We start from the raw sequence: 10,582 nt of genomic DNA on the forward strand, positions 1-10,582 counted from the left end.
AACATGGATCGTTATGGGAACGATCTTTCAGAATTCTCGTCCTGAAAGGTTTGTTCGTCCCAGTTTGGAATATTGAGCCGATGTGGCTGACTGATACTTTTTCAATTCATCATCCACAGCTGAAAATTTCAGCCTGAAATGGACGAAAAATGCACAATTAACATAAAACTATATGATTTTCCCTAACATGAATTGTTTAACCATAGTGTACCTCTCTTACTTTCTATACAATGTTGTAGTTATCTTGAATGAGAATATAATAAATATTTATTATTTGCAAGTCCTGCGTTCACGTCAGTTCTTGATAGAAAAAACTTATTGGTGCTGCTAATAGCTAGTCCATATTCCACTTATATTCAATAATGCAGGTATATGATATCCAGTTCTTCAATGAGCTTCCTAGAGTTTCTACAAACTGCCGAACCCTGGATGACCACAATAAAAAGAAGGAGTTTATGGAGGAATTCCCCTTCGATTGCCGTCGAAAAAATAAGGGATGAAAGGACGATTATCCGGATCATTGCCTGAGTCATCCGGATGTTGCTCTAATCATTTAATCCGGTAACATCGCAGAAGCACCTAATTTCCAAGCTTTGGGAGAGATAATCATCCACTGATAAAACGGGACATCGTGATTTCTAGTATGAACTTCGATTATTGGAGGAACTAACGGAAAAGCTAAAAAACTTTCGGCTCCTTCCTACAGGACCGGACCAAAGGAGAATTAAATTTTTCACAGTGAGGACGTGAAGCTTTAAAGGTATTAATTTTAATTCAGTTCATTCTTGTGATTAGGACTGGTATTACGAATATATGTCATATGATACCTCATGTAGAAGGTCCTTCAGTCCCTTATTCATTACACATATTTGGAAATGGTAGAATTTATGGAAAAATTAATGCCGCGAAAGAAGGAGCAGTAAAGAAAATAGTTTCTATCAGATTAATCTGAAAACTGATGATAACATAGGAGGAAGTAGATCATTTAATGCCTAACTTGCTAAAAAATTCTTCCAAAAAGTTTTTCTCAAATTGCAGTGTGGGGAATATAAAGTTTACATCATAATAACCTGTTAGTTTTGGCGAATGATCATTTTTGTCCAACGGAATACCTTCAATTTGAATTTGGCATGTTCAAAATCATTCTTATTGACGGAGAGGGTCCCTCGACTGAGTCCGTTCTTTCAAGCCATGATTCTTCTGTTCAAAAAGTAAGGGGACACTACAGGAAATCAGAACCTACAGTTGTTAGATCTAAGTATCATTTTTTCAGTGCGAAATTTTTTGGATAACCGCGAAGTGTGGGCAGAGCCGGTTCTGACTTTTCGCGGTGATCATTATTAAACGCTTTGTTCAGCAGAAGCCTTCTCTGATGGCTGCCGAAATCTCCAGTAATACCAAACCCGACATTTAACCGCTCCGCCAGATTTTGCAACGATAGCTGATGATCGAATTTTCCCTTGAAGGCGGGACATCGGAATGATTAAATTTATTGGATCACTTCTGGGGGTTTCTTCTATTTTCCGCAAGTCTTTCAAACTAACCTTCCCATTCGGATTCAGATTTCTTTCGCGTATGTCAGTACGGACCAGACAAATTGACTGGTTTTTCAGCGTATTGATGTGGGGCAGAGTCATCAGGGTTGTTATTTCTTGGGAATCGGTTGTGGGACCACACCTTTTTCTGGTTTATCTAGAATTAGATATCGAATGACCATTTCAATGAGGTCCTCCTTTCGGGGTCTACGTAATGAACCAATATATGGACTTCTAGAGAGATTCGGTTGAACCGAATCGAAGGGTTGCATATTTCTGCACAAAACTGTAAGATTTTGTAGGCTACTTATCCAACCTATTACAAATGTGCAGTTATCATTTGAAATCCAATAAATTTGCTAATACTTATTCTTCACAATCTTTATATTCATTGACCCCGAGCTTTCTTCACACTTCAAGACCGTCATTCAAGCCCCCTCAACACTTTACGACAATCAATCAAGCTCCCTTCACACTTTTCGATCGCCAGTAGCCCTTTCACACTTTCATTGAACTTGAGACTTTTTGAGTTCAAGGCACACTTCTTGACCGTCAGTAAAGTAACCTTCACACTTTACGACTGTCCGTTAAGCCCTCTCCACACTTTCTGACCATAGACAAACGCCTGTTTTATCCAACCATCAGGAATTACTAGGAACACTAGCGCTTAGCTATAATAAAATTGGGCGGTGCTGTGCCTCTAAAAGACCTTATAGAGTTCAAAATGTGCAATAAATGTAAATAATTTACATCTCATCCGCTAACTCGACTAACTCATGAAAGTGTTTTTAGTGATTTATTCAATTCATCAACGTTTTGCATAAAAATTGAAGTTAAATTATCATCTTCACTTTTCCCTTTGTCATGCTACGCCACTGCTAACGACCCAGTTCTGTCAATTCACCCTTCCAATCGGCTTTGAACTGAATTGCGCCTGCTTCACATAGATGTATAATACTAACCTAACTTGGTATTATAGGTCCATGCTGCTTCATGGGGATAGGGGCGTTCGTTTTCACTATAGCGGGTAGAGAAATTTCTCTCTCTACCCTCCATAGTTTTTACCATCTGAGTGGCGACGAATTTTTTCGTCACGTGACCAAAAATCTTATGGCATTAAGAGTTTATTTATTCAACAGAACGTTTCCCCCATCTACGTACCATAAACGATTCTCAACAATCTGACCAGGTCCGAGTTCAAAAACGAACGCTCCTGATTCCTGCTCGTAGAAGAAAGATCTCAATCTACGCCCCTGATGTATACTACCAAAGATTCCTCTTTGATATTACTGTTCTGTGAATCAATTTGATGTTCTATGGATCTATTATCTGTCACAGATTACAGAGTAGAAGTTATCTGTGGTCTATGCCCGAAAATCAACCCATGTCCAAAACAAATTTTGTTTCTGTTCTCTGTTGTGCCACTTACATAATCGGATTATTTATTTTTAGAAAGATTTCGTATAATTAGATAAACCGTATTACTAATGCTTTGTATCAGAGCGTTCTTCCGTTTGACTCAGCATAAATTACCTCATCATCAATTCAATCATTACAAGAGAGTTTCACCGATTTATACATCAGGTAACTACAATTATAATTAACATTCATTTATTCTCTCTTCCCCTTCTCTGAATTTTTAACGAAGCGTGCAGACGACCTCATTTTTTCAATTTTCACCTTTACACGTACAAAGCACTGAAGATGGTTGACAAGGTGGATAAGTCTGAGCTGAAGAAGAAGTTGACCCCTATGCAATACCATGTAACCCAAGAAAAAGGCACTGAGCGACCCTTTACAGGTGAATAAAATAATTAACTATAATTGAGTACGATTTTTTCACTTAACTAGCACTGTTCTTTTAGTTCCAAATAATTACCATTCATTTCGATAAAAGTAATTCTTTTTTTATAGGATGCTATGACAAAACTTTTGAAGAAGGTACCTATGTATGTATTGTATGCCAACAACCTCTATTCAGTTCCAAAACGAAATTTGATAGTGGATGTGGATGGCCAGCTTTCAATGATGTTCTAGATAAGGGAAAAGTTAAACTCACTCCTGACACTAGTGGAGGTATGAAAATTTTTAGCTTTCAATTCCCCCTAGACTATTTGAGACAAAATTTGTTTATTTCTTGTTAAATTTGTTTCTAAAAATAGAGCAGAATATTTCCTTAATTACACCTTTAAGTTCATTGGTGGTCAAATTACACTTGATTGGAAATATTAAATTCACTGCAATTAAAGAACAAATTATATTTTCAGAAGAGTCAAGCAAATTTTGCCTCAAATAGAATTAGTTTTGTGTGGTTATTGGCAAATTGGTTATAAGGATATAATTATTGTTCTAGTATTTTTCATCCTTTTTTTCCACATAAATATGACTGAACATGTTAATTATACTCAATGCCAAAATTCCCCTATAAAAAAAGCAAAAGACAAGTCTTGTTTGAATAGTTTATTATCATTACAATGTTGATTAAGAATTTTAGAATCAGTCAATTGAGGATAAACTTCTTAATCACCATTTAAACAAAAGAAATTTTGTATATATTTGCTGACTCTTATCAAGAATTTTAAAGCTGATTGGCTTTATTGAAATAAATGAATCAATATAAATGCTTATTTTCTATCACCAGGTCAATTTTCATCAAAGTCAGATAAGAGATAAGTCATAAAATATATATGAATTTTATAGTGGAACAAAAGTATTTCAATAATATGAATATACATGAGGAATTAAGTTATCATGTTCAGTTTTTTAGTTGCTACTATGGAAGCTCTATCAAAATGGCTTTTGTCTTTAAATCCTGCCTAATCCTTTCCTGTGTGGTGTTTTGCACTAGTCATTAAAGAAGCTGAAGCTTGTGTGAAGAGAATATGTATTTAGGAATCTAATTTGACTATTTTCTCTCCCGTTTCCTCCCCCAATACCACACAATGCTCAAAATTTTCACTGGTGATTGGTCTATCGTTTATCCATACCCTCTCCATCTAATCAATGGATAGTTGGCTCAAACCTTTTACTCCTCATATCCCAACCAGGACGCATAAGAACTGAAGTGACCTGCTCTAAGTGTGATGCACATCTTGGTCATGTGTTCGATGATGGACCTGCGCCAACAAGGAAGCGTTTCTGCATCAATTCTGCCTCCTTAGAGTTTATTCCAGCCAAAAAGAGCGGAGACAGTTAATAACTGGTATGTCAGATAGTTAGGATTGACATAACAGTCTTAAGATTGATCTATCAAAGTTATTTTTATATGAAATAATTATATTATAAGGATTGGTTTTGGATAATATCATAAGTTTTAGTCGGTAAATTACTAAGTGAAACTTTCATATGAGTACCCAAATGACTTAATTCAGAGGGTCGAAGTTTCTGTTCTCAATAAATGACCGATTTTTTTAAACAGTATTGTTTTTCAAGGAATTATTTTCGAAGTGAATATTCTAGTCCTTTTTTATTTCAAATAATTTATAATTGTCCAATTGTTATCCTAATTTATTGTCGAACAAACTGACCTGTTTGAATTTGTTTTTAACTAGGCCTTGATCCTATTTTCGAATAAGTGCTTTTCTTGTTTTTCCATAATACCTACTAAAATACAAGAAATTTTATTAGAGTTGTTGCTGCAATATTACATTTAGTATAAATGTATCTCAAACTAATTCACAGAATGAAATATTAAAAATGTTAATAAAACATTTTTGCTTTAATTGATGTCTTTTTATTGGTTCAATCAAGATTCACCAAGGTGTGAATTACTTAATTTTATTGAAAAATTGAAATTTTATCGATTAAAATCCGTGGATTTTGAGACCTCATCTTTTGTTGCATTCACGTCACATGGATTAGGATTGGAATTTCGAGTACCTTGCAAAAGTTCAACCCTTTACTTTTGCAAATTGTAATCCTTTGGGGAGTTATTACAATACATTGGTTCTAATCAGTAAAATGGATCGCATAAATTAACGAATGAAAAGGACTTTTCTTTACAAAAATTTTAATATTTAACAAAATATAATCAACAGATACTGAAATCAGTTAATGATATGAGAATAAATACTTTAAAAAACTAAGATAGAAGTAAAAAAGCGATAGATATAATACATGTTTCATAAAATTGAAAATATCTTCAAATTCAATCTGCCACAAATTCAATAAAAAAGTATGATTGGTGGGAACATACAACGAATATCAATCGAATCATTCTGCTAGTAAATAGAACTCTTATTTAGGCCTCAAAATTGGATGTGAGTAAAAAATTATAGAAACACGATAAAATATCGTGAATCTGTGAATGTTATTGAATTATAAGTGTTAATATCTACTGGAAGATCTATTTGAAAATTAGAACTAGCCTTTCGCCTCAATCACTCTTCGAATTATGATGGTACAAAACAGGTTTCAATACAATCTAGTGCCATCAACGGTTTCTTTAGCAAAAAAATTGAAAATATATTAAATACAAAATGATTTAGTTTTAATGTTATGATTATCTTTTATATACCATTCTGAAAAATTTTATTGTCAAGAAGAAAAAACACATTCACTTGTATTGAAACATGATTGTACAAAACGATTTCCTTACAGTTTCCTCCATTTCATAGTACTTTTGGACATTACTTGGATGCACATACCTGGTTCTCCCAAAACAATTCAAAACTGACAGACACACATCTGGATATTCCTCAATGTAGCAATTGAAGCCCGAGATTTAATAGCCACACTACCAAAATAATGGCTGTATAGCTACTTGAGATATCAACACATCAATTTCATAGTTTTCCTCCAATCTATCGACATAATGTTCATAAAATATTCGTTAATTATGACAGATTATCGCATTCAAAAATATAACTTTCAAACTTGAATATTCTGGAAAATTCAAAATCCATTTAAAGCTGAGAAGCATTCACATTTCAATAAAAAAAAAATTATGAGGAGTATTATTCAATTGAATCCAGTAGCAAAATATATCAATGTTGGATCCTTGTTCCATAACAAGAATCGACATGGATTATTTCAGAATAATTCTTATCATCCCAATTCAAAATAATTGCCTCGATTCAATGATACATATACAGTACAATGCGTTAAGAGGGTTCCAACCCCCAACGATTGAACAAAAGTTGTTTGTTGAAGCTTCAAAACACATTGTACTGTATGTGGGTAACATTAAGAACGGAATTCATCGTGTACGTATTACATGCAGCAATTTACTGACAAGACTCATTCAGCAATGGAATTATGAATATGAAATAAAAAAAATAAAATGGCACCAATAAAGGACCACCACTAACTCTAGTACACATAAAGCTTTCTCGATGAAATATTTGATTGTATTTGCAACAATTATTGATAAAATGAAGATATTAACTGAAGTAAAAGTAAAATTGCAAAAAGCAATTTTTCAATGGTTGTTTAATGGTTATTACTCACAGTCAATCATGCTTGTGTGTGAAAACGAGTCGATTATAGAGTATACACGATGAATTTTGTCCCCAATTCGTACAAGTCAATGAAAAGAAGTGATATAAAATGCTCATACAGTTTTCTACTCTCAAAAACAATAGTTTGGCATTGTTTTTCCCAACAACTTCTTGAGTTCAACACATGCACCACAATGATATGATTAAGACCAATATGAGAATTCAAAAAAAAGAATTTTGGTTTTCTTTGCAAAATAGTTTGGCAATGAAAATAATCAGAATAGATCAAGGCTTAACTAGTATCTCAAAAATAGTAGCATTGAATTATGTATTTCTATTTCACAAGCTGTAAGAGATCAGAAGTTTGAGAATTTCAAATTTCTTATCGTACTAGAGAGAAAAATCATTGAAACACAAGCAGAAAAAAAATTAAACAATATTTAGCACGATTTGTAAGTTAATAGAATTTCCTAAAACGATCTTTCAAACCATATGTACCATTCAGATGATCACAACACACCTTAATAAAAAAAAAAGATATCAATGGACTGACGAGTTTCATCATCCTAAAATCACTCAAAGAAATGTTACTTGGAAGCAATGACAAATTTGTTTTCTGCTGTTGAAAACTAAACCAGATCCACAAAACATCGATGCAATAAGAAATAATCTAAGTGAAATATATTGTGGAATTAACTATAAAATAATCAGTTTAATGAAGGAGTTTCATGAAAAATATCTTCATATAATTCAAATTGATCGTTATCAGGAAATAAATTGCATCAATATGTTCCTATAGAGGAACATATTCTATAATAGTATAGAATCAGATAAATAAATAAAAATAGTTGCGAATCCCATCCTAAGTAAAATATTAAGATCCATAAAATTCCTGAATAATTAATGCATCCCAAAATCCTATCTCTGGTCCAAGTATTAATCAAGATATTTCTCGAAAATATCAAAACTTACATAAAATCTTATCATCTTGGATTAGGCACACTGCTCCTGTGATTTACAGTATATAACTCGTACAAACTTACTCTATCTAAATGCTTGTCTCACAAAAAAAGTAAAATGCTACCTACATCTACCCATATAACTAGAATTGCAAGAAGAGAAAATATATATTCATTTATATTTATATCATATATATAAAACACGACTATATTACATACGGACTCCTTTATAGACTATGCATTTCTAGTAACATGGGTTTAATAGTTTGTCACATATAATACAACTGTTCTTCAAGCTTTCGTTTAAAGCTAGTGCTGCTTCGTGGCATCTTTGGCTGCCAAAATTAGTGGCGTTAGACTGGCCAAGGGTCGGCTTATTTTCAAAAAAGGATGCTGAAAATGCCAAAATATAACTACAGGCTCGGTCACTGAGCGTCGAAAGTTAGTCTTCCAAATAAATTTCATGTATGTATTCAATTTTTCTAGCTGATATTTTTCCGTGGTTTATGTTCCAAATTTTTTTTATATATTAAATATAACTTGGTCATCAGATTGAAACTGTCCTCACCCTATATGACAAAGAAATCAAGGAATAAATTGATAGCTTCAGTACTTACTTTCAGTAAATCTTTTGCCGAAGCCCTCTTGTCTACATCTACTTCTAAACATTTGTCTAAAAAATCCTGAAAGGCAGGAGAGAGTTTGTCTTTGTCTTTTATGTCTGGTTTACCATTGGTTGCAATAAGATACAGTGCTCTCAAAGGATTTTCATTAAGATATGGCGGTTCTCCTTCAATCATTTCGATTGCCATTATACCCAATGACCATACATCAACCTGTGAAAATATTTTCATCTTGCACATTAGTCATACCAAATTTTTTGTATGAAATAAATGCATTAGTCTTGTACTGAACATCACATATATAATTCACAAAATAATGTATTACCTTGGGACCATATTGCTTCCTAGTAACTACTTCTGGGGCCATCCAATATGGAGTACCAACCATTGTTGTTCTTTTGGTTTGTTCGGGACTGATTTGGGCGCAAAAACCAAAATCAGCTAAAACACAAAGGGAAAACGATTTAAATTGATGAATTACGAGCAATATTACAATAGCCAAATTGATACCTACTCAACTTAACCGAACCGTCTAAACCAAGTAGTATATTGTCAGACTTGATATCTCTGTGGATAACTTGATTCGAATGCAAAAAATCTAACGCTTGTAATACTTCCCGACACACAGCCGCAATTTGACCTTCATCCATACAAGTTTCTGTCACTACGTCAGTCAGGGAACCACCTGGTAAATATTCCATCACCACCCAGAGTTCCTTAAAACGAACACTCAGATAATGTAGGTGAAAAACATCAAATGAAAAAATTTACCTCGTTTACTAAATAACTATCTAGATAATTAACAACATTCCCGTGTTTGTTTTCTCTCATGACTAGAATTTCATTAATGATCAGTTCTTTTTTGGGTTGCTGGGATAGATTCATCTGTTTAATCGCTACTTCCATCCCAGTTGAGCTTTCAATTGCAGTGTAAACCACACCAGAGGCACTGAAAATATAATATTTTCATCCCAGCCCGTCTAGTGCTCCAAGTTTTGTTTTAAATAAGCAGAGTCTTATTTCAAGTACATATGTAGTTAAAAGAATACAACTTTTTGCTCACCCTTGTCCAATTTTATCAATTTTATTATACTTCCTATTAGGATCTCCTACAGATACAATGCTCCTAAGCTTTTCTAATATCTCCTCGTCAGACATCTTTTTCTTTCTCTTTTCTGAAGCAGCCCTGGACATCTCAGATCCAGCTTGATTCTTGTTTCTATCCAAAACTGGTGCACTAGTTGTTGAATTGGTGTTAACTGTTTGAGGTCCAGTAATATGTGCTGGACTCAAACTATGAGTTGGTGTACTGACACTATTCGTATTATTCTGTTCCTCTTGTAAAGGCTTGGTGTACTGAAAATAATAATTTAAAAATAGGGTCAAAATTCCTTAAATTAAACCATAAAAATTATCATTAGAATAAATACTGTACTTACTATACTTTTCGTACGTTCTGGCCTACTTGCAATTGGAGGAGGTGGTGCTTCATCTTCGATTTCTGAACTTACTGCATGAACAGGACTGTGATACAAGTTCTGGCTACCTGCTTCAGCCTCAGTTGGTGTTGTACTACTGGGACTTGAGCTAGATACTCGACTCAATGACGAACCTTGAATATGGAATAAAATTAATATAAAAACAAGAAAATTGCCTTTTGCATATACCTGAATTTGTAGCTGTGGCTTTAGTCATGTATTTTGTTGTTGGGGGCTCCTTTGAAGTATTGTCATACCAATTCAGAACATCAAGAACTGCTTGCGGATTATTTTTTTGTTCTTGTTTACTGATATTTGAGTTCATGAGCAGTTTGGACCAAGCCTCTGGCATACCCTAAAGACAAAAAACACCATATTTTAGTAGAGCATAACTGGATTCTGCAAACTTGGAATTTTGTTCGAAGAAAATTTGGAATATGCAAAAAGCATGCTGAAAATCACCAAAAAATACTACTTAAAAAATCACCTAAAAAAACCTAGTCATTCTGAATAAAAAAATTATCAGAAACTATTACTACTGTACGGTTA

The 10,582-nt window shown here is 33.6% G+C and overlaps 2 protein-coding genes across 5 annotated transcripts in view; one reads left to right on the forward strand and one right to left on the reverse strand.

The window, feature by feature from the left end:
• Positions 1-2,893: 2,893 nt before the first annotated feature.
• Positions 2,894-5,257, forward strand: LOC123311263 (methionine-R-sulfoxide reductase B1). Of its 4 annotated transcripts, none has more exons than XM_044895120.1 (4): positions 2,894-3,119; positions 3,184-3,336; positions 3,450-3,611; positions 4,547-5,257. In XM_044895120.1, exons 1-4 carry the CDS (start codon positions 3,023-3,025, stop codon positions 4,729-4,731), a joined length of 597 nt encoding a protein of 198 aa, XP_044751055.1. In that variant the 5' UTR covers positions 2,894-3,022; the 3' UTR covers positions 4,732-5,257. The 4 variants fall into 4 exon arrangements, with proteins under 4 accessions (XP_044751055.1, XP_044751056.1, XP_044751057.1 ...); XM_044895121.1 differs by having other exon boundaries at positions 4,583-5,257; XM_044895122.1 differs by having other exon boundaries at positions 3,232-3,336.
• A 2,551-nt stretch (positions 5,258-7,808) lies between these two features.
• LOC123311260 (serine/threonine-protein kinase Pak) overlaps positions 7,809-10,582 on the reverse strand; it is a 3,983-nt gene continuing 1,209 nt past the window's right edge. Inside the window, exons 3-10 of the mRNA XM_044895116.1 lie at positions 10,223-10,388; positions 9,995-10,167; positions 9,619-9,911; positions 9,327-9,504; positions 9,070-9,271; positions 8,881-8,996; positions 8,550-8,768; positions 7,809-8,325 (exon numbers count right to left, since the gene is read on the reverse strand). Coding sequence (XP_044751051.1) covers positions 8,242-8,325; positions 8,550-8,768; positions 8,881-8,996; positions 9,070-9,271; positions 9,327-9,504; positions 9,619-9,911; positions 9,995-10,167; positions 10,223-10,388 — 1,431 coding nt within the window. The 3' untranslated portion in view covers positions 7,809-8,241. The remainder of the gene's footprint in view (positions 8,326-8,549; positions 8,769-8,880; positions 8,997-9,069; positions 9,272-9,326; positions 9,505-9,618; positions 9,912-9,994; positions 10,168-10,222; positions 10,389-10,582) is intronic.

The sequence above is a fragment of the Coccinella septempunctata genome, chromosome 4, assembly GCF_907165205.1.
Source record: "Coccinella septempunctata chromosome 4, icCocSept1.1, whole genome shotgun sequence".
NCBI lineage: Eukaryota > Metazoa > Arthropoda > Insecta > Coleoptera > Coccinellidae > Coccinella > Coccinella septempunctata.

What these genes read in the sequence shown, in the direction of transcription:
- LOC123311263 (XM_044895120.1), top strand. Translation starts at nt 3,023, where the DNA reads ATGCTTTGTATCAGAGCGTTCTTCCGTTTGACTCAGCATAAATTACCT. An exon ending in CACTGAGCGACCCTTTACAG is followed by an intron (nt 3,337 to 3,449) that starts GTGAATAAAATA and finishes CTTTTTTTATAG; the next exon opens with GATGCTATGACAAAACTTTT. An exon ending in CACTCCTGACACTAGTGGAG is followed by an intron (nt 3,612 to 4,546) that starts GTATGAAAATTT and finishes ATCAATGGATAG; the next exon opens with TTGGCTCAAACCTTTTACTC.